The sequence below is a fragment of the Phocoena sinus genome, chromosome 1 (genome assembly GCF_008692025.1).
Source record: "Phocoena sinus isolate mPhoSin1 chromosome 1, mPhoSin1.pri, whole genome shotgun sequence".
NCBI lineage: Eukaryota > Metazoa > Chordata > Mammalia > Artiodactyla > Phocoenidae > Phocoena > Phocoena sinus.
The window spans coordinates 61,874,787-61,899,149 of record NC_045763.1 but is presented as its reverse complement, the minus strand read 5'-3'; the positions used below and the strand labels follow the sequence as shown (position 1 = coordinate 61,899,149).

At 34.6% G+C, this 24,363-nt stretch overlaps 1 protein-coding gene across 2 annotated transcripts; it reads left to right on the top strand.

The window, feature by feature from the left end:
• The first annotated feature begins 1,499 nt into the window (after positions 1-1,499).
• On the top strand, positions 1,500-19,630 carry ZRANB2 (zinc finger RANBP2-type containing 2). Of its 2 annotated transcripts, XM_032631474.1 has the most exons (11): positions 1,500-1,636; positions 4,079-4,131; positions 4,222-4,330; positions 5,376-5,458; positions 10,545-10,621; positions 10,920-11,054; positions 12,202-12,371; positions 13,917-14,003; positions 15,963-16,121; positions 17,177-17,250; positions 17,773-19,630. In XM_032631474.1, the coding sequence occupies exons 1-10, from the start codon at positions 1,581-1,583 to the stop codon at positions 17,208-17,210; spliced, it is 963 nt and encodes a 320-aa protein (XP_032487365.1). In that variant the 5' UTR covers positions 1,500-1,580; the 3' UTR covers positions 17,211-17,250; positions 17,773-19,630. The 2 variants fall into 2 exon arrangements, with proteins under 2 accessions (XP_032487365.1, XP_032487355.1); XM_032631464.1 differs by lacking the exon at positions 17,177-17,250.
• Positions 19,631-24,363: the final 4,733 nt, after the last annotated feature.

Here is a 24,363-nt window from a genome sequence, read left to right as displayed (position 1 = left end):
AAGATATGTTAACTGAACTACAATTTAAATTACTACCCAAGTTCCAAAATATTCTTGAGTGTTCTATGTATAGAACAGACTCAAAGAGCACAATAAAACCTTTGAAAACTGAACTGATATGGAACCAGCACCCACAAGTGAGACTCAACTTGAGATAGGAACCGAACTGAATTGACGGCCTCCTAAAACAAAACAAAACAAAAATCAACATTCCCCAAAGACTTTTATCAAGACCCAGAGTCTATGCAACATAAAATCAAAATGTCTTGGAGAAAAATCACAATTACTCGGGAACTCCCTGGCAGTCCAGTGGTTAGGACTCTGCACTTTCACTGTCAAGGGCCTGAGTTCAATCCCTGGTTGGGAAACTAAGATCCCCAAAGATGTGCGGCAGAGGGGCGGGGGATCACAATTTCTCAATATATAAAGAACTGGAAAAATATAGTCAGCTTTTAAGGAAAAATCAACAGCTACCAACTGCTAGATAACCAAGATGTTAGCTACCAACTGCTAGATAACCAAGATGTTACAATTACCAAAGACTTCAAAGCAGTTACAATTAGAGTAGATGAAGACATTGTCTCTAGATATATGCTGTACTCTAGAAAAATTCTTGCATTTTTGTATCCGAATTAATGACAAAACCTGTGAACCAGAAGGGATAAACTGTCACACAAAGTAACATTACCAGTGTAGAGCAGTAAAATTAAGTACAGCTACATACAAATGTATGCAACAACCTAGGATGATTTAAAAGCACATTGCTGAACGAAAAAAAGTTGCAGGCGATTACATAATAATAAACTATCCTTGTAAAGCTCAACCGTTTATCAAAGTTAACATACATGTACACAAACTAAATTTTTAAAAGCAAGGGAATAAACCCAAAATACACGAGAGTGTTACCTCTGGAGGAAAGCAAGGTAATGGAATGGGAAAAGACAGGTAATTTTAACAATACTGGCAATATCCTAGTTCCAAAATTGCTGGTTGGTTTCCACGTGTACAATGCTTATCTGGTATACCTATTTACGTACCCCCAAAAATTAAGTGTTTAAACGACATCCAGTGTCCATGGTGACAGAACAGAGTTCTCGAGCCTTTATTAAAATAACTTCTCCAGAAACACGAAGAACCCACTACACCTCACCCTCTTAACGCAGGAAGAGCAACCCACCTTTGCCAGCAGATCACCGTCACTTCCGCCCCCGCCTCCCTAACTCCGCCCATCTGAGCAGAAGTACTTTCCTTTCGGGTCCTCCTGCCTGTAGGGGGCTCTCCGAGGCTTCTAGTGCCACGGAGGCCTCCCTCCTAGGCTGTCCCGGCGGCGCCTGTTAGTTTAGCTCAGAGAATTTATTTGCATTGTAAGTCTTTCGGCTAGGAAAAAAATCTCACAGGCATCTTTTTCTGGAAAATAACGTTCAAACTCAATCCAGGCCGAGTGTTCTCACTGTCAAACCCTGTCGCAGTGATGGGAAGGAGTCAGGCAGCGTGGGGACAGCCCCGGAGTGCCCAAAGTCCCCGGCCCGCTTCCTCCTGTGAAGACGCAGCTGCGGGTGGCTGTGGTGGCGGTGTCCAAGATGTCGACCAAGAATTTCCGAGTCAGTGACGGTGACTGGATTTGCCCTGACAAAAAGTGAGTTTATGAAGGGTCCCGAATTGGAGCGGGGTTGATCGGTAGAGGCTTTCTCGAGTCGACTGGGCATCTTCCGTTTTTACGGTCTCTGGTACCACCAGCCGGGTGGAGGCGGCGAATTGCCGGCTCCCGGGCGGGAAGGAGGCTCTTAGTCTCCTCACTATGAGGTCTTTCGGGAGCCTTTGTTTTGAGTATGTCTCCAGCGTCTCCTAGATCATGTCTCTCCAAGTCAGCCCGTCATTTTCGGGAACGAGATGGCCGCCCTTTTGCCCCACACTCCACCCCCCGCCCCCGGCCAAGTTTCAGCGGTAAGGATATCTCCCTAACCGTGGCCACCTCGGTGTCTGATCTCCCCCACGTGACTTTTCCCTGCAGAACTTGACTCTTGTTCGCGGAAAGCGTTCGTTTCTTGAACTCATGTTTTTGCTTCTCATAATTCACCTTTTTTTTTTTTTTCTCCAATTTAAACTTTCCTTACTGTTGATACTTTTTCCTCCCGAACACTATCCTCTTTTGGTTGGAGACATTCTGATTTTTTTTTTAATGACCTTTAATCACCCCACAAAAATTGGACCTTTCGCCTCGTTAGAGCCGAAACACATGAGGCCTGTGTTTTTGCCTGCTCAGCCCTGGAGAATGCCTGCTTCAAAGAAGCACGTGTTTAGTAACTCTGCTGAAACCAGTGTGCTCTACTAAATTGTTAGTACTATTTTATTGACGGGTCCTCAAGTAGGTCTGCCTATTTGGAGAGATATGAAAATTACTCCGGAAGGTAATTGTCAGAAAAATGGAATGCACAACTCGTTCCAAAAAAACCATTTGATTTCTTGTCTCTAAGCTAGCCACAGATAGCATGTGGAGTTCATGGTAGTAAAGAGTAAAAGCTTTGAAGCAAATAAACCTAGGTTTAATTCCAGTCCTATTGCTTACAGATTATGGAACTTTAAATAGGTTATTTAACTTTGCTTAAAAAAAACAAAAACAAAAAACCTAGGGTGGAAGAGCTCCCTTACAGGGATATAACATAGACTGTATGTGTAGAGCAATAAAATGAAGCAAATACTGATTGATAGCTATGGATAGTAGTTTTAAAATCAAATGTCAAAGGAGAATAAGTCCTTATTTCCCCAGCATTTGTCTTCTATTCATATTTTAAGCAGTTTAAGTGAAACATGTTTTTTTACGTAAAAAATTGATGGCTCTCGATTGCATAAAGATTAAGATGACTTGAAGGGTCTCAAGTCTAACCATTTTGAATAGAACAAACAAGTGACTTTTGTGTTGTTGGTTACTTGTAGAATAATGTGCTTTTGACAGTGTCATTAATGACAGTATACTCAAATATTTGAGGTAGGTTTTTGTAAGAGTGCATTTCAACTCAGTTACAGATATATGAACAGGGTAACTTCTACAATGTGTATAAATCCAGAAAACATTTTCAGAATATATTTTCAATGCTTATTGGAGTCATAAAGATATTTTTTAGGGGGGAAAAAACAACCTAAAAATTAATTGGAGTGCTTCAGTTTAGTGTCCATTCTATATTTCACAACTTTATTTCATGCTAGTATAACACCTAAGAAATAATCAGCATTTTAAAATTTAATCTGTACATGTTATTCAGAGCACTTAGCATGCTTTTACTGACATGCAGATGCACTGTGAAGACCATGTTAGTGAACCCAGTAAGTTTTTTGTTTTTGTTCATTAAATATCAGTATAAAGTGATAGGTTACTTGATGTATTGAGATTATTGGTTGTAGTTTTTCAGCCAGGTTTCAGAGGTTGATAAATATCCCCCAAAACTCAGTTTTCTTTTAATTATTGAACCTATTTATATTTTTAGTCCATACAGCCTATCTCCCTTTGTTTTTTACCATTCCACCTCCTATTTCTAACAAGAGTATTTTATTAAGATCTGTGAAGCTGTATCTGACTTAACTCATTTTCTCCCCCTTGGTTCACCCTTAGGATTTTGTATTTCTTATAATTCTTATTGTATAATCTTATTTTCTATACGAAGAATTACTTTAAAGTGTTTTTGAACCGCCGGTGCTTCATCAGTAATTGTTCAAGTGGACTCACATCTCACTTAAGCTTTGTGAGGGGATTTCATTATAATTAATGATATGTGCTAATAGGACACTGAGGCACAGAGATCCTCAGTGACTTACCAGGATCACATAATTGGTAAGTGAAAGATTGGAGTTTCTTATCCTCGACTTGTGACTTCAAATCTTGTATTTTTTCCACCTAAATTGTAAGGGTTGGTTTTGGGGTTTTTTTTTTTGTTAACATTGACATTAACATGAAAAGAGATGGTGGTAGAAGTTCTGGACCCAGGTATATAGGGAGGACACATTAAAAAGTTGTGTAATAAGATTTTTTTAATTATATAAGTTTAGTAGATGTCTGTATAAATATTTTTTACTTTATTTTCAGATGTGGAAATGTAAACTTTGCTAGAAGAACTAGCTGTAATAGATGTGGTCGAGGTAAGCATTTAAGGAAGCTTCCTTTAAGACTGTGTATGTAGATCATTTCTTTATTTTCCCAGATTCATACTTCATTTTTCTATTCTTCAGAGAAAACAACTGAGGCTAAGATGATGAAAGCTGGAGGCACTGAAATAGGAAAGACACTTGCAGAAAAGAGCCGAGGCTTGTTTAGTGCTAATGACTGGCAGTGTAAAACGTATGTGTTTCAAATTATCGTCCTCACTTTTTCCCGTAATAATATATCTAGCCACTACTTGTTAATATTACCTACTCTTACTAGCCACATTGAGAAGCCAAAGTAACCTTTAAATTAAAGATCTGTTGATTATTATTAAGTATATATCTGACGTAGTTTAAAGAACTTTTAAATTCTATTTTTTAATGGTAATATTAGTTGTTACTAAGATGAATTATGTATACCAGTAAACAGATTCTTAAGGTGAGCTAACATTCAAAAAAAAAAAAAAGAGGGAAGGGTATTTAAAAGCACTAAACCTATTTCTGTTAAAAAAAATCTCAAAAACTTTTAGCCTGTATCATTAATGTGAAATATACCACAAAATTTATTTTTCCTGTTTGCACAGTAATTTTAGAATCATAAGTTGCATACCGTAGTTAATTATTCCTAATTAGGTAGGTTTCTTAATATTTCTGGTTTTCACATGCTGTATTGATTTTTCCAATATCCATCTTTTCTATTAAGCAGATGAATCAAATACACATGAAAGGAGACTGAATCAGAAGAGGGTCTTACACAAATTTCTGGTCTTACAGATACTAAGTTAGTATTAGATAACTTTCCAGCAAGATTTGTTGCTGAATTTGGGATCCAGTGCTTGAACTGATTCTGCAAAACAAAATTTTTTTAACATTATTTGGAAGGTATAACCTCACTCTTGAGGTGAATTTGGAGACTGGGAAATTAGTAGAACCTTTCGTTTAAAGTGGTATCTTTTCCCCCCTATGATGACAGACTCTCTATAGATATAATTTGTCATTGATTTCTCATAAAATGACAAAGGCAGTCTTCATGCTGTATAGGTTTCCCTTCTCTGCTTAAGTAGTTCAGTCTGTTGGAACCATACTCTCTCCAGAATACGTACATTGGTACATTTTCTTTGTAGCATCCTTAGTACACATTCCTTTATGATAGTTCACTCTACTTTTTATTTTAAAATTTTAAAAATTTACTATTTGTCTTATGTTATAGTCTACTGATTTGATATTTTTCACTTTTAAAGTTGCAGTAATGTTAATTGGGCCAGAAGATCAGAGTGTAACATGTGTAATACTCCAAAGTATGCTAAGCTGGAAGAAAGAACAGGTAATATTCAAATGCAGTCCAACTAAATGATTTTAAAAGAACTAAACATTGAAATTAATAATTGTACCACTTCATAAGAGCACAGTAAATGAAGATTGTTTATTCTGCCCTTTTTTTGCGAGGGGGGGCCGCCACGTTGGGTCTTTGTTGCTGCACGCGGGCTTCCTCTAGTTGCGGCGAGCGGGGGCTACTCTTTGTTGCGGCGCATGGGCTTCTCATTGCGGTGGCTTCTCTTGTTGCAGAGCACAGGCTCTAGGCACGCAGGCTTCAGTAGTTGCTGAGCATAGGCTCAGTGCTTGCCGCACGCAGGCCCTAGAGTGTGCAAGCTTCAGTAGTTGCAGAGCATGGTCTCAGTAGTCGTGGCTCACGGGCTTTAGAGCGCAGGCTCAGTAGTTGTGGCGCACGGGCTCAGTTGCTCAGCATGTGAGATCTTCCTGGATCAGGGATCAAGCCCATGTCCCCTGCATTGGCAGGCAGATTCTTAACCACTGCGCTATCAGGGAAGTCCCTGCCCTTATATTTTTTTACCTTGTTTTTCTCCCCTCATCCACAAAGTCATCTTTTGTTCGATAATTTCACAATTTACAAAGTACAGCATCAGGAGGCCTTATCCTTACAAGTAGTCGACATTTAGTTTTAGAAATGCTTTATTCCTCACTCTTTCCTCTGCTGGTCTAAATGTTTATTATTAGTAATGATAGGGTAGTACCATTTTTTTAATTCATTAGATATGCTAGTATGACAAGAAAGAGCATGGGGCACCATTTAAAGTAATTGTCTAAAGTTTAGGCAATAATTACCAAATTTGGCTATACATTAGAATCATTTGAGAAACTCTAAAAATCCAGATTCCAAAACAGAACTATCAAAGCTCTTTCCGGGTGAGTCCCAAAAATCTGCAGGTGATTCAGATAGTGTTTGGTAATCATTGGCCTAAATAATAACCTATCATTGGCTCTGTGTGTTGTCAGTGGTGGGGTGAAAATATTTGCGAAATAGAATATAGTTTTCCCATTATCATCAGTTAGTGCAACCACATTATCAGTGTACTTCACATCTGATTTTGTCATTCAGCAACTTGTACAATCAAAGGCTCCATTCTATATTTAGTCACCTTGTCAGACCTAGACTTAGTAAACTATTTCCCTGTTTTATTTTCCTCTCTGACTTTAGACAATTCCATGCTCTGTATATACTAAGACCTTTTAAATAAGGGTCTCCCTTTTCTTCCTTCCCTTACCTCTTTAAGGTTTACATTTTTTCCCCCTGTATTTTTAATCTATCCCCCCCACACCCTTCTGGTTGTTTATTCTGTCTCCTTTTTGGTTTTATTTTCGTGGCTGCAGAATGTTGGGGTTCTTCAAGGTCCAATTCCTGAGCTCTCTTTTTTGCTCTATATTTTCTAGGCATTTTCTTCTAAGCCCTAAGTTTAAGTGTGCATTGGCACACCAATGAGAACCAAATTTATGTCTCTAGCTCAGACTTCTTTGACCTGTATATTCAGCTGCCTATTCAGCATCACCATGTAAATGTCAAACTCATTATATCCAAACTGAATTCATGATTTTCCCCCAGGACGTGGCCCTCTTTTAGTGATCTCTTTCTCATGATTAGTACCACCCACCATATGCTTGTTACATAAACCAGAAACTTAGGTGTCCTTCTTAATAACTCCTTCACCTCTCCTGTACCCCAAAAGTCTTTTCCATCATTACCCTGGGCAGAGATACCACTATATCCTGTTTCTTGGAAAAAGAGCCATCTTGTTGGTGTCTGTACATACTCCCCTCCTGCTCAGTTGCAGCCAGGGTTTTTTTTTTTCCAAACTAAAAACTCCATTTGTGTAAAACCGTTTTGATTGCTTTTAGGATAAAGTGCAAAATCTTTTAACAGTTTTCAAAACTGTAATTCCTAAAAGCCTTTTATTTATTCACATTCTCTTTGACCTATTTTGTGACTCCTTTAAAAGTTTCACTAATGCAAGAGCTGTAGTCTAACAACTGAAGTTGTCAAAGTTTGTTTGATAACCTCACTTTCCTTTACTCATTATCTTTTTTCTGTTATTCCGGTGTCTTGACTCTTTCCCATCTCCCCATATATAAGTAGTTGTCTTTTGCTGGTCACTGTTGAAGATGTGAGCTAATACGTACTGTTGCTCTCTAGTTTCTCTTTACTATTTGTTCTGTTTACTAATTAATCAAAATACACAATCATAGAATTTTCAAGTTAGTGTATCAGTTCTTCCTTTGAAGTACATGTTATATTCATCCCCTTTTCTCTCATTTCCATTGTCACAACCCTAATTCAGGCCAGTTTTAAATCTGTTTGATCCTTTACTGGTCCTTGCTCATATTTTTCATTTTTTGAGACAAATGTTAAGATATGATTTTTATTTTAACACTTGCTAAAAGCATACAGAGATTCTTGGTTGCTTGTGTCATCTAAATTGTATTATAAAGCCTTTTAAAAAAAAAAAAGCAAAACTCATTCTTTAAATGGTACCAGAATTGTGGCATTTCCTATACTAATATATTGAAGAAGTATTTTTTGGCCATTGGGCATGTGCTGGGGATACTTGAGTGAGCAAAATAGACATGTAAAGGCAAGGATTAATGAAGTCTTCTTTGAGAGAGCAATGTTTAAGCTAAGAAGTGAAAGTAGCAAGTTGAGAGATCACTGTAAGCAAGAACAAACAGTTTGTGTGAATCAGGCCCTGAGACTTGAAAGAATTTAGCATATTGGATGAATTCCTAGGAGCTCCAGAAATCACTTCAGAAATAGGCAAAGGCCATGTAAATCATGGTAAGGAGTTTTATTTTATTCTAAATATAATGGGAAGTAACTGAAGGATTTTAAGCAGGGAGTGACACATCTAATTTTCTTTAAACATTACTGGTTTATGGAAAAAGAATTAGGGGGTAGGAGTGGCAAGAGTGGAAGCAAGAAGACCAATTTTTACAATATTCCCTGAAGAGGTTCAAACCAGTAGAATGAAGGAAACACACATAAATAAGCCAGTTATTCCTCTAACTCACTTATTATTCAGTAGAAATGATACTGAAGGTTTTTTTTTATGATAGAGCTATATTTTCCATGTATAGGGAAAGAGTTTGTGAGGTGTATTTGTTGTATGGGTTCAAACAGCATACCTTAATATATCTCTTTATTGTTAGCAGATTGTTTAGGTTCTTTTTTATGGCCTATGTGAGTGAACATGAAAATAGCTTTGTATTTGCTATCAAACTCACTTTAAAGTAATTTTACTTACATACCTATGCAAAATCTACCTATATGAGTTACAGTTCACTTTCTAAATCTTTGTATAATTGATTCTTTAGCTCCCCAATTTGCCATACCATTTTTTAGCTTTAGATTACTGACTAAACAAAGACCTCTACTAAAAGCCTTTTAAATAGGATTTTAATATAGGATTGTTTTAATATGTTTACACTTCCACAAATAAATAGTCCAGTTTATCAGGCATTTTTCTGCACTGGCCTTAAAAACAATCATTCTGTTGTATCGTATTTTTTCTTTTTTTTTCTTATGTGAATCATTTTCCATCTAGATCCCATGATTTTTTTTTGTCTTAATTTTTCACCAACTTCAAAGTATTTTGAAGTTTAGGTCTTTACTATTAGTCATCTCTTACAATTTGTTTATCAAACAACTCGTACCTTAGTCTCAGGACATACTGATATAATATTAAACATATGTGTAGAGACAGGAAGTTGTATTGTTGAATTATAACTTTCTACAGTGTTTATATTCCAGAATTAACATTGAATTTGAGCTGTTTTGAGGTGAATATATACCCAGTTGTACTTGTTTCTGTTTCTTTATATTTGATACTCTGAAAAACTAGAGCCAAGAGTTTACTAAGGAAAAGTTGTTATTGGTATTTAAGACACTTTTCACTTTTGTATCATATTCATAAAAACAAAAGGAAATTCTTGTGTATTACAGTTGGAGTCTATTTTGTCTCCAGAACAAGGGAGGAGGAGGAGGAAAAAAGGGATGATATAAAGTGATATCCAAGGATAAACACTGATACATTGCAGTTTTCACTGGTACAAAGTACAGTGAAGAAAGGAAGGATTTTGTATTAATGTGATTTTGTTTTTTTAAGAAAGTTAATTTTATTACATTATTTTGTTGGGGCAATTACATGCTCTCTACTATTTGTTTGTGGCTCTTTTATGAAATTATAAGAGAGTAATTGATGAGGTTTTTTTTTTTAATGTCCGTGATTGACAGATTTAAAGTCACAAATCTTGAATTTTTAAAAAATACTTTTTTATCTATAAGTTTATTTAACGTTTTGCTGGTTCATTAAATCCAGGAATCACTCTGTGTGCTGGTACTGTTCTGAAATATGAGGTAGTTAGATTATGTTACTTTTAACCACATCTCCATCTGTCAGTCTAAATTGTAGATGTTAGTTGTGACAGCAAACCGTAATGGTTTGCTGATCCTGATTGCTTTTTAGTAGCATATTTTCAGTTGGGAAGTTACTGACTTCTTCAGAAAACCTGAGTGACTTTTAACTGTATTTAAAACCAATTTGGATGTCCTTTATTGTGTCATTATATTTGTCTATATAATTAAAAATTTTCCAAGCTCTAGCTACATTTTAGCCCAGCAAAATTTCAGTTATCAAAAGATTTCAGACCATTTTCAACTAGTAAACAGTAAAATTTGTTAGTTGGTTCTTATTGAACCCACTTCTCCCAAAGAATTAGGATAAACTACAGAGGAAAGTCCTTTTAAAAGTTGGTTATAGCAGAGGTTTAAGGAGCTGTTTTCCACTCATATATTCCATGCATTACTAAAATCATATAGGACATTTTGAAATTGAGAAGAGCTGTAAGCGTAGCCACGGGACTTTTCCAGCTATGGTATATAACTTTGAGACTTCTCTATCGTGATTTGGTGGTTTTTTTTTTTTTTAGACCAGTAATTTATTAAAGGGATAGACAAATGTCTTTGGTAAGATTTTCTTTTTTTCTATTGCTTGTAAGTGATTCTGACATGTTTTTGTTACTTTGATGAATTGTTATAACAGTATATGCCCTCCCTTTTTTAGGATATGGTGGTGGTTTTAATGAAAGAGAAAATGTTGAATATATAGAAAGAGAAGAATCTGATGGTGAATATGATGAGGTAAGCTATACATTAGTGTGCAGGTTGAAAGCAGCTTAGAGAAACATGTTAGAAAATACCTTGCAAAAAGAAAATATTAAATGTATCTCATTTTTTAAGTACACTTTGAGTCTTTTACAGCAGCTTACCATTTTGTAGGAAATCCTAATGGACTTAAAACATATAATTGACGTAAAAATGTATGTTAACCAGCATAAAAATGTATATTAACCTAAATATATAAAAGTAATTTCTTTGAAAAAAAGTATTTATTTTAACAGTTTCAGCTAACAGAAGTATTATGAAACTTTTTCTATAGTTTGGACGTAAAAAGAAAAAATACAGAGGGAAGGCAGTTGGTCCTGCATCTATTTTAAAGGAAGTTGAAGATAAAGAATCTGAGGGAGAAGAAGAGGATGAGGATGAAGATCTTTCTAAATATAAATTAGATGAGGTAAATTATTCAGGCTTTGTCTTATTCAGGCTATGGGATAACATGTGAATGTCTTTGACAACCTTTGGCCCATGGGGAAGATGTGTTCTCCAATGTAATCATTGGTTTTCACAAAGATTTTGAGCTTCTGCTCTGCCAAGCATTATTCTGACTCCGGAGATACAAAGTGACTGAGACACAACCACCTTTCTCTTAAGGGAACTTAAATTCCAGAGGGGGAAGGGCATAAATGAAAGATAATTTAAATAGCAATACTGTGATGTAGACACATGTTGTGATAGCAGAGCCTTAGAAGAGCTACTTTGGTTTTAGTGGTTGGGGGATTTCTGAGGCAGTGGAATTTGAGCTGAAATTTGAGTGACAGAATGATATGAAGGAGCCTGCTGTAAGAGCTGGGGTCGGAGCACTTTTAAGGCAGGGAGGACAGCAAATAAAGTTTCCCCTAGCAGGAAACAAGCCAGCACCATCCAAAAAATCATACATAGGCTAGTGTGGTTAGAGCAGAGGGAAGAATGTAATGGGGGGGTCAGCAGCCACATTAGGTCTGGTGATGTTTTTTCTGTGGGGCCTGAGTGTAAAATTTTATGGATGAATAGATCCAGATTAAGGGTACTTTGGGGACTGAGCATAGGATGCCCTTGAATGCAGCTGAACAAATCAATGCAAAACAAGTTTTAAAAACAAATAAGGTTTATTTATCTGATCTGTGTTTTAGAGTGATGACTGTCAACATATTGAGATACTTGGGAGGCAGAATGGATTCACAGTTAGGGAGACTACCTAAAAGCTTATGGTAGTATACTAAAGAATGAAGTTCTGAACTAAGACTGAGGGAGCTGGATTCAAGAACTTTTAAGGGAGTAAAACTGAAAATTCTTGACAGCTCATTTGGAAATACATTGTGATGAAAAAGAAAATGAGTATGACTTCTACATTTACTTCTTTAACTGTCTGAGACAGTCATTAAGTCTCTTTAGCTGAGATGAGGAATGTAGTAGTCAGATTTCAGGACTGAGAATGAATTTGCTGAGGTGTTAGCTATATAATAAATCCATATGGAGATGTCCAGTACACAGAACTATTCATCATTCCTAGATAGCATGGATATCTAAATGTCTAAATATAATTGACTCTGAGTTTTCGTTAGGATGAGGATGAAGATGATGCTGATCTCTCAAAGTATAATCTTGATGCCAGTGAAGAAGAAGATAGTAATAAAAAGAAATCTAATAGACGAAGTCGCTCAAAGTCTCGGTCTTCACATTCACGATCTTCATCACGCTCATCCTCCCCCTCCAGTTCAAGGTCTAGGTCCAGGTAAACGGGTACAGGTCAAGGGTAACACCAGTCAAAATGTCAGTATCTAACTTCTTTACTTATAAATTTTGTTTTCCTTGACTAAATAAGCTTTCCTTTTATTTCAGAGTTTTCTTTCAAGTCATCTTTTATAAGATAATTTTTTCTGTCTTAGTGCCATGAAGTTATTGTCCAATATTTTCAGAAATACAAAATTTTAATATGAAACTTTCTTAGTTCCATTTTAACACCATGCCTTTTATTAAAATAGACTTTAAAAATTCAATTAAATCATTACATATAGTGATACTGAGTTATCTAAGGAGATGGTTTACATTTAGAAATTTTAACGTAAATAAAGTGAAGATTTATATTTCCACTGATGATTTTAAACACTAGTACAAAAATTTTCTAGGCATTTAAGTTGTTGCTTACTACACAGTGTTTTATTTGGTATATGTGTTCTGAATAAAGAAGCAAATTCATCTGTATTCTATTATCTTAATGCTTATACTTTAGAGCTGTCCAGGAATAAATCAGAAGATTTAATTTGTGTTGTACTTGAATATTATTTTGTTAGTAATGTAAAGTTTTAATTGAAAAGTCCCTCATTGTGCAATCGACAATAAAAATGAAGTTTTGGTTGAGAAAAAGCAATACCTTATGTAAGCAATCTTCCCTTGAAGAACTATTTAGTTAAGTGAAACTATGTGCAATGAATTTTAACTGTATTGGGGAATAAAATATTAGCTAATTGAGTAATTAATAATTAGATAATTGTTAATTGAGTACTGTAAAGGCTGAAAACTTAAAAGAGTGATTATAAAGATAATTTTAAGGTAAAAAATTACTGTTTTTCTGCAGATTATTATTTTCAGGGACAAATTAAGTATATAAATTAAATGAAATTTATTTCATTTCTTGACTTTTTAAATTCAAATGGACCATATCTCCCCTATGTCATTTTTCAGTAATATAATTACGGAAAACAGTGACAGGATTGTCAATGTAGTTTCTCTTTAATTCTCTAACCTTTGAGTAGACAGAAAAACCTGTGGATTTAAAAATGTACACATATCAACATTTAAGCTTTATGCTAGATAGTGACTAAGAAAATAGAAGGATTTTTAAATTGGAAAAGGGAAATTGATGGAAATATTTCACAGAAGTTAAATATAAACTGCAACATCCAGTATTCCTGGATGTGTAAGTCCCGGGATACTTTTAAATATTTGTGAACATATAAAGTATTCAGTGTTAATAAAGTGATAATGCTGAACGTTTTTATTTGTACAATCTCGAATGATTTTTAGAGAAGTTTTGTCAAACTTGGAAAGTAATAGTTGATTGTTTTCAAAAATTATTACCTTAAGTTTTGACATAAGTATTAATACAGAATAAAAGTTTAAAATAAACCTTAAAATACTGTATTTTGAAAATATATATCCCAAATAGTATTCTTACTATATGAAAATGAATTCTAATACATATTTTTCTTTCAGTGTTCGTATCACAAAGCTTAATTAAATGGTCCTGGAAAAAAAAAATCCTTCCATGTTGTTCCAGGTCCCGTTCAAGAAGTTCTTCCAGTTCGCAGTCAAGATCTCGTTCCAGTTCCAGAGAACGTTCGAGATCTCGTGGGTCGAAATCAAGGTGAATGAGGTAGCTTCTCTCTGTAAAGCAGAGAGAAAAAATATTTAAAGGCTGCAGAAGGCGTTGCTTTTTTTCCTCTTATTTTGCTTCTACTTGTCAATTTTATTTTAGCATTAGAAAACTAATGCACTTGCCTCAGCTTAATTTTCTCACCGTGAGACGTTTCCATTGCCAGCAGTGTGCCAAGACATTCCCATGATTGAATTAACATGGTTATTTTGCATTATGCAAGGTTTGCTATTTTTGTGCTAAACTGTGATGAAGTAGGAAGATGGAGCCAAGTCTTATCACCAAATGTCTGTTCATTAAAGTTATTTTGCAGTAGTAGTTAAAATAAATTGAGATATGGAAATAAACAGTTTACTCCATATTTTAAAAGGAAGAAAAAGAACTGCCTCAAAACAAATTTTGTTTTGCATGGCAATTGTTTCAATATTTATAGAAACAATTTTGTCATTTATATTAGATGAAGTTTCTGGAGGGTTTTATTTTCATTTATCTGTAATATAACACAGAATATTGTACACAGTATGTATAGTATGTAAGAAATATAGACACTTCTTAAATTCCACAAATTAAATCAAGAAGTTTGGTTGGTTAGTCTAAGTAGGATGTGATCTTAAAGTAAGCATTCTTGTTAACTTCAGGTTGCATTTAGTTAGACCTGCAGAGGGAAGAAAATTTGTAGAGAAGCAAGTGAGAAACTAGTTTTTAGTCTCTTGAAGTTTTTTCTAGTCTTGGTCATAATATACTGCCTTTCTTTTTAATTTAATTTGTTTATCTATTAAAGGCAGCTAACATGAATAAGAGAACAACGAAAATTCCTCTTGTGTGGAACTACACTGAAGTGTAGTGGTAGCTATTTTGGTAAAAATAATTGCTTAATAGCTTATTTTAGAGCCAATCTATAGCATTAGAGGGCAACTGTAATTTGAGAACATTAAGGAGAAAAGGATGATATGCACACTTGTATTAAGCCAATACAAAATAGAGAGCAAGTGAGATCATTGTTATTATTATGTATTATCAATGTTTCATTTCTTTTATCTGAGTGCTTCTTAGGTGAAGATCCTTAAGTCCTAGTTCCCTTTGGGAAGCACTTTAATTAAGGTTTACAGAACAGCCTTCATAATTCTTTTCAAACATTATTTTCATTGCTTATAACTTTCCAAAGAATTCTCCTTTTGGGCTTTCTGATTTTATTTTAAGCCCAAAGGTGAATTTTTTGGGAAGTTTGAGCTAAATTACTTCAACCAAAATATGTAAATGAAGAAAAAAATTGTATTTAAACATTTGTGCATTTACCTCTGCCTGAAGCATGTGAATGTCAACACTTCATACTTCATGGATAGTAATCCTTCATAAAAATAAATATTGTTAATATAAATCAAGTTTTAAAGTTATTCATTTTATTTTCCTTTGAATAGTTAGCGATTTAATAGCTACTGTTCTTTGTCATTTTGTTCCCCTATCCCTGCTTTTTCTACAGCAGCTTAACTAATAAGTTGCATAATTCCACAGCAAATTGTTATGCTTACTTTCCTCAGGAAGTTGTATGATACATATTTTTTCCCCAGATGGAAGGATGTAGTTTCTAGACATAAAGTCATGCAAATGCCCACCTGTTAGCTTTGCTATTTATGTATACTTTAAAATGAAAGCCTTAAATTTTAAAAGAAGTATTTAATTCTACTTTAGTACATTAAGCTGGTTTTTAATTGTAAGTAATGAGCACTTATCTTAGAATTTTTTAAAGTGATGAAATTAAAGTAAATTGTTTAAGTAGAATTATTTCATGGTTGAACCAGAGGTCTTCTGTTGAGTAAGCAGTAAGTATTCTTCCTTATAAAATTTTTATAGTTATAAATTCTGTTTGTTTATTTTTGGAGCTATTAACTAAACCATCTGCCTGATTTCTTCTTTTAATGAAATGTTTGATTTGTTTCTCAATCAATGAAGATCCAGCTCCAGGTCCCACAGGGGCTCTTCTTCCCCACGAAAAAGATCTTACTCAAGTTCATCATCTTCTCCTGAGAGGAACAGAAAGAGAAGTCGTTCTAGATCTTCTTCATCTGGTGATCGCAAAAAAAGACGAACAAGATCACGGTCACCTGAAAGGTTTGGGTTTCTGTAGAAATAAGAATGGGTGTTCTTAAGTGTGTTTAATAGAGTAACTGAACTTCTCAGTCAAGGATTAGATTTTCATTATCTCCTTCGTTCCCACTTCAAATTATTCTTTTCAACTTTGGACTTCAAAAAACAGATAATTACTTTGTTTATCCTTTGTTCTTTGATCAGGTTGTTTAGAAAAGATCAAACCACTCTCTTCCACTATTTGATCATTTTGTTTAAATTTTTATTTTCATATATAATTATTATAGCCAACTCTCGGTTATTTCTGTCTCTTAAGATTTTAATTCAGAAGGTGTGTGTTGATGTAATTTAGAGGTTGATTTTTATCAGTATTAATTTATGCTCTTGATTTTACATTAAATATTAGAAACCATAGGATTCTAGGGCATCTAATAAGAAAATTAACTATTACAGATCATTGGAAATCTGTCCTAATTTAAATATGTATAAATGCATTTCCACAACAATTTATTGTTTCATGCCCTTTATAAGGAAATTGTTCTTGTAGCTAATACATTTTTCATCTTTCAGTCCAAATCCTTTTTTTTTTGGTAGAGAAAGACCTTTACTAGATTACTTTATCTGTGTTGACATTTTTAAAAGTGGGAAAGTGTGTCATCTGTCAGCCTTTTCTGCAGCAGGCTAATTATTCGGATTTATTATTTTTCTCTTGGTTCTCAATGTCTACATAGTCATTTTAATGGCTTCCTTAATAATCTTGGAAATTTCTATATCCTTTCAGCTTGTGAAAGTAAGGATTAGATAAAATCTGATTTTTGCTGTGTTCAGTGCTAGGATTACCCCTCCTTGTACATAATGACTGGTTTTGCATCTTCCCGTTTTGAAGTTTAGATATTAAGGTTACACACAAGTAGTCTCATTTCTGTGCATTTGTTCCTTTGTAAGAAAATTACTCCATACTTCAATGAAACTCATTCTGTTGTTTTTTTTCCACGTCTGCAAATTTTTATCTTAGCCACATATAATCCCCCTAGTTTGTTGTCATCTAAACTTAATGAACATGTTCTCTATTCCATAAGCCAGGTGATTGGTGAAAACACTAAACAACCCTGAGCCCAGGGCCAACCCCTCGGAACACCACTACTTTACCCAGGTTGATATATTGCCTTATTCATATTAGCTGCATGAATATAATCCTGTAACTAATTGTACAATCATCTTGTGTGACCTAGATTTCCACAACATAATTATTTATGGATATATATTTGCATACACAGAAGCCTTGCTATATCTATTTTACATATAGACTTACCACATTATATACAGTGTATCACAGAGAACGATTAAGTCACGCTGCCATCACCAAGTTTATATGTCTTTGTTGTATTAATCTGTAGTTTTATACAATTTTGCAAGGCTTTCTTTCATTACCTTAAATAATTGAGAGGTGGCTATATCGAGAGATTTTTGAATTATGATTGCACTGCTACTGGGCTCATATCCAAGGTCTAATAAGTACTAGTTAATTTTATGTGTATAAGTTTATATCTCAGATTTTAATTATTCCTCTTACCAGTGTAATGAGGTTTAATTTTTCATATTCTCAAAGTCTTACAAATGCTGATATTCAGCTCCAGCTTACCAGATTACCTGCTTTCTCCATTATGTCTTACAGGCACCACAGGTCACCTTCCGGATCATCCCATTCTGGTTCCCGTTCAAGTTCAAAAAAGAAATAATGAATTAAAATTTACATCTTAAAAAAAAAAAAAAAAAGTCCAGTACAGTGCATGAAGCATATTTTTTAAGAAGTTGGTGTCTTACTTGGTCAGAAGTGCTAAATCTGCTAGTAGAGGTGCATGCCTTTCATTGCTTTTCAGAACAATACAGCTATGTTTATTTGTGAAATTAAAAGTAAATGGTATTTTAAGCCATAATGTCCCCAAATAGATGCTTTGTTTATCATTCGTTATTTACAACCATTTGCTTCATTTAAACCCATCTCAGCTATAACAGTACTTTGTTTTTTAATTTGAACTCTTGTTTTCCTCATCTCCAAATATGAGCATTACCTAGGCTTGTCTGGACTTTGGGCATGGAAGCAAGACTGTGGTAAAGTAGTTGGAAACAATCTGTTTATGTTAATCCAGGAAAAGGAGTCAACCTGTTTATGTTAACCTATGTTGAAATGATTCTTATTAACTAGTTGTAAAACAGTCAACTGGAAATTTCTTTATTTTAAAATTCCCTACGTTAAGGGTGCCTTAGAATCATTGTTTCTCTTTTATCCAGTTTTACTTTTTGCACCACCAAGTTTAATACAGAAAAGTTTTGTGAATTGGAGAGGAGAAAGGTGTTTATTTCTCCTTTTCTGACACGTAATTTGGAGCAAGAGTGCCAGACAGTTGATCTCTACTAATATGGTTGATGAGAAAAACATCTTACTTTAAAATGTTTAATATTTTTAGGAGCTTTGTGTGATACCCTTTAAAAATCTAGTTACCACATTATAGGGTAGACAGTTAAATCATAGTTAATGAGGAACAAATTGAAGAAAGTTTTTGAAGTATATTTCTCTTTGGGTGAAAGACAAACAGACATTGTGAATTTAAGTGAACATTTGCTTTGAGATGTTTAATTTTAAACACGTTGCATAAAATTTTCTTCTGAGTTAAAGATGAATGCTTATTTCCTCATGACATAAGCAGAAATAATTGTTCCTATTCACTTGAAATTACTTATGGCTTAAAATACTTTCAAGGTTTATTTCTCAAAATTAAAATCTGGTCATTTGAGCTCTGTTCTGTCTTCTGGTTTTAAAAATGGTTTCTCTTAACAGTATCTTCAGTGACAATGCAAGGTAAGTATATTAAGGGAAGTTGACAATTGTGCTTGGGAACTTTTTGTCATGGGGATCAGTATCCACATTTTTTGTTTTGGGTGGGGGGTTTGTTTGTGTTTCCATAATATTAATGTCTACTGCAACTAAAAATTAAAATGTTTTAAGGTACTTAGTAGACAGAGCAAAATGATATTTGCTTTTTTATTTTGAAATGAGTGATTTTTCTCTTCAACTCATCTAAAGATGAAAGCGAAATAGCTTACGTAGAAATATTTTGATAATATTTTTACAATGAACTTCCCCTGCTTTTTTTATGTCTTAAAATTTTCTTTGCTACATTTACTGTAGGTTGCACAAGAACTTTACTCTCTTGTAATTGTGCCTCAGACTTCTTGAAAGTCCACCTTCTAAATTGCCCATATGATCTTCTAGATTCTACATGTTATCGTTGGTTTATTCTTGTGCTTTCTGTATTTAAAACTTTGGCTGTACTAATAAGTAAATGCAAGGTTATAAATTTAGCTGATAGTAGTTTACAGACAATTCAAATGATTATGACTTTATTTGGTTTAACTAAGCTGTACTAGTTCATTTCGTAAGGAAATGATGCTGTAGACAAATGTAAATAAAGCTTGTGAGTCGAGCATCAAGTGGTGTTTGTTAGAAATAAATTAGAATTTTTAAGCTCTGATTTAATGTTCATTTTTAAGCTATTTACAGTCTGGTTTGTTTTTTGATTGTGCATCTTAAACTCCCTATATTCACTTACCCTTTATGTAAGGTCACCTTATTTTTATATATGAATGCTTGGTTTAAAACATTCCAAAGCCATGATCACTATAACCTTGGGCACTGAGCAATTTTTGTGACTTTTTTAAACAGAAGAGTACCCAAATTAGTTGAATACTTTATACCAGAACATAACCTTATTCCTTGTGGCAAAAAACATGCCATAGTGTGCTTCCATTAAAACTGTCACTTTATAGCACTCAACAAGTATCCCTTTTAACTGCCAAGGGTTCTTAAATTTCCATGTAGAATCCTTCATCTAAACAACATTGAATGGTTGGTACCTGGTAACAAATGTTCAAGTTCAGAACAAGCTCTAAGCATAAGACCATCTCTAGGCATACTTAACCAAGGTAAAACTAATCTTTGATTTTTTTTTTTTTTTTTCTCATGTCTTCTTGATATTTGGCATCCACAGCTAGTGTTGTAGATGCTGGTGAGAAGGTAGGGAATTTCTCCCTTCTGCCCCACCTAACAATTTTGACATAATCGTTAGTTGTTTTGTTTTGTTTTTTAATAGAAATAGCATTATAGCTTTCCTGAACTGGAAATAGTTTTATTTCTGAAAAACAGTGGAGAGTTTTAATTTAAAGACAATTTAAGGTATATAATAGTGATTTTCAGGCTAATTCTTCCTGTCACCTTTACATACTATAGTATATCATCCCCTGTTTTGCAAAAAGGAAGATTACAGTTTAAGGAAATTAAAAACTTGCCCAAGGGAGCCATAGGAGTAGCATAATGGGGATTCAACCCCAAGTCTGATGGCAGATTTCAGTATTACCTCTAATAACAACCAAATAACATGTTTGAGAAGATAAATGTTAAGCCAAAATGGTCAGATGTTTTTTAATCTGATTTAGTAAGAAGGTGTTAATTTCAGTCATTTCTAGGTAGGTAGATTGGTAGACAGGCATACTATTTTGAAATATCTTTAAATATACAGGAAAGTTGCAAAGGTTGTATGGAGAGTTCCCATATACTCCCACCGAGTTTCCACCGTGGTTAGCGTATTACCCTGTGATTTTGTCAAAACTAAGAAACCAACATTCATGTATTACTGTTACTTACAATCCAGATTTTGTTTGAATATCAGCATTTTTCTATTACGCTAATCCAGGATACCATATTACACTTTTTTGTCACATTTCTCCAGTCTCCTCTGGTCTGACAGTTTTTCATTCTTTCCTTGCTTTTGATGACTTTGACAGTCATGAGGAGTACTGGCTGGGTATACTTTAGAATGTCCCTCATTCTGAGTTTGTCTGGTTTTTCTTGTGATTAGACTGGAGTTGTTGGTTTTTAAAGCAAATACCACAGAGGAAAAAAGTGCCCTTCTCACCACATCATGTCAGGGATACATGATATTCATATGACATCACCGGGGATGTTAACCTTCATCACTTGATTAAGGTAGGAATTGCCTGAAATCACCATTGTAGTTCATTTTTTTCCCTTAATTTATTCCATTCTTTGGAAGCAAGTTACTAAGTATAGCCCACCTTCAGAGTAGGGATAGGGAGAATTCAACTCTACCTCCTGTGGGGGAAGGCTGTCTACTCATATTTGTAATTCCTCTGTTACAAAGATTTGTCTCCTATTTATTTACATCTGTATGGACTTCCACATATTTATCCTTTAAGTGAAAGTTCAATGCTATGTTATTTTATTGCTCAAACTGTTCCCAGCTTTGGCCATTGAGAGTCCTTTGACATGCCTCCATTCTCCAATAGAATGGAAGGAAGGAAAGGAAGAATTGTTGAAGAGGGAGGTTTATCATCAAGTAGGTGAGGGAATAGAATCTAGACCTGTGGTGGTGGTAGCAATGATAGCTTTGACCTTATAGTATCAGGAAGGATGAATCCAGGTAGCATTAGAGCCAAGTTTATAGTCACTGAGAGTGACCGGCAAACACAGTTCGGTTTTTTTCCCCAGCCACATTGAACCACATGGATACTTACAGGAGGGTAGAGGGTGTTGAAGCATTGCACACAGATAAAAGATGAATGTGTGATAACTCATAGTTCCCAAATGCCTGTATTTAGCAAAATAAAAGGTACTAGCATAAGAAAAGTATTTACAATAACTGGTAACTTCCTAAATACATAAATGAATGATTAAAGTGTATCTTAAGATGAAGAATGCTATACAGCATTGTCCAAGAGAATAAGAAGACCTGGGGTTTGAAGCTAAAATATATATATGACAACCCCTTTCCCATAATCTCAAATCTAGTGGGGGAGTGCTCTTATAAAAATATTTCATGGTAGAAATAAAGTCTGCTAAGTGGGAAAAAAATCAGTCTTGTCTGAATGAAGAGGCAAACTCTTAAGGAATTGACTTGAGCAGTCTTGAAGGACAAGTTTATTGAAGAATAAGGTGAGCTTTAATTTCTATCTACACTCTTCCCCTGGAGTCAAAGAACCAGATTTGAATTTTTACATCATGGTACCTGTATGACCTTGGACATCGTTATGCCTCGCACACAAGTATACAGCAAATATTGGCTATTAATTTCACTCCCTACTTATGTTTTCAGTTATTTCATATACACTAATACTCAAATGTTTATTTCCTACTTACTCCTTTCTACAGCACCAGATCCGTTTCTCTCACTGCCTACTGTGTATCTCCTTTTAAATATCAAACAATTCCACCATACCTAAATTCTCCCCATGCAATCTCTCCATCAAAATAATGTATTTCACATCAATAAACACCATTATCAGTGACTTTGGGGATCCTCTTAGATTTCTCTTTTGCCTCCCAACTCCATACCAAATAAATCTGATTTACCCTAGAATCGATAGTTCTTAACCCTCAAGCCTGCACTGCTCCATTACTACTATCACTGCTTTGGTTTATGGGCTAAGATAACTACAGTTGCCTCCTAAATGGTCATTTGGCCTCCAGTCCTGTCTGGCATATATAGTAGGTTTTCCACAGTATTTGCTACATGCTATTTAACCAAGCAGTGATCCTTTCATTACTCATACCAGAGTGGTCTTATTAACAAGCAGTTTCTGTTCATGTAATTTCCTTGCTTAACATCTTTCCTATGGGTTTCAGGATTAAACTGAAATCCTTTGTGTCACCGTCCCTTCCCCCAGCCCTGTCAATTCCAGCAAGCTTGGGCACATAGCCTATATAGCTAGCCACATGAGCCATGCTGAACTACTTGTGATAGATTTTCATCCACGTACAGGCTTCCTATGCCTGAAATGCCCTGCACACTCATTACCATCCCTTTTTCACTTGGACTTCATGACAATTCAGAACACTAGGATGCCATCCCTGGTTCCTGAGTTTCCATAGGAATTAGGTGAATTTCTTGAAAGGCCCTACCCAGTATTTCTGGCCCTTTCAGTGTTCTCTCACAGCAAGCACTCAGTGTTTGGCAAGGGTGTCAATATCTGTCATGTTTCTTACAAGGTTTTAGTAATTTTTTTTCATCCAGTGCTACTAATGAATGCTTATTCTTTACTGGAAAACATTTGATTGCAGGAGTTTTTTCCTGAAGTTATATCATGACAGCCAGTTACCAAACAGGTCTCAATTTTTTTTTCTATTAAATTTTAATAGGTCCATTTCTTCACAAGCTGATAAGGTTTGAATTTACTTATCCAGCTATGCTTCAGTGTAGTATAGAATCTAGAAATTGCATGTAAACACTGTTCATTGTCCTCAATGTTATATTTAAAGTATGCCAACTTTTGTTTATCGTAAACAGCTTAGATAAGGTTGGAAACAAAGCCTCACTGGTATACATTTTGAAATCTGTTTTAGTTTCTTTTTATATCACCAAGGACAGAAGCACTAAAAATTATTCTGGAAGTAAGATTTTTTTTGTCAATCATTGGTTTTTTCCTAACATGTCTGCAAAAATACTAACCTAAGCAACTTTGCTTATGAATTGGTAAATTGAGTTCCTTTAGAATGTATGACTCTTGAACAAAGTGCATTGGGGTGCATCATATGCAAAATAAGCAGTGAATTTAAAAATTAGCCTTAGTGTTCTGGTGTAGGACCAGATAATAGAGGTCAAAATGGTTTAGTGTGTATTAAAATAACTGTCATAAATGTACTTGGGTATTTAGAACAGTAAACGTATTACGTACTACTTATAACCATGTTTAATAAATATGGCTTTAAGGCCTTAAAAGCTTTTAATAGAAGAAAATAGTGTAAAATATTATTCATTGATAACTACACCAGTGAAGTTCAATTTACTGGCAAAAATGATTTGGACATTTATTATTAGAAAAGTAAATTATGAGTTATTTGCTCCTTAGTGAAATAAAAACCTGAAAATCAAAAATGGAAGTGGTTTGGATGAAACGAGTCTGACAAATTAGTCTTTAATTATATTAATCCTCTTAGTGACATTATTACCTCTGTATACAATCTACCTGTTGACTTCAGGCCTGCTGAAAATGTTGCCTTTTCAGTGATTAAATACTTCACATCAGAATTCTGAGCAGGGAAGATAAATCATCTGCATTCTTGTAATTTGGAATCTGCGGCTATTAGAGCTTAAGAATTTTAATGTGATTCTAGTGACCATGATCAGAGAAAATGAAATATTTGCAACTCTGTAAATGGTGTGGTTGGAATCACAAAATTGCGTTGCCCTAT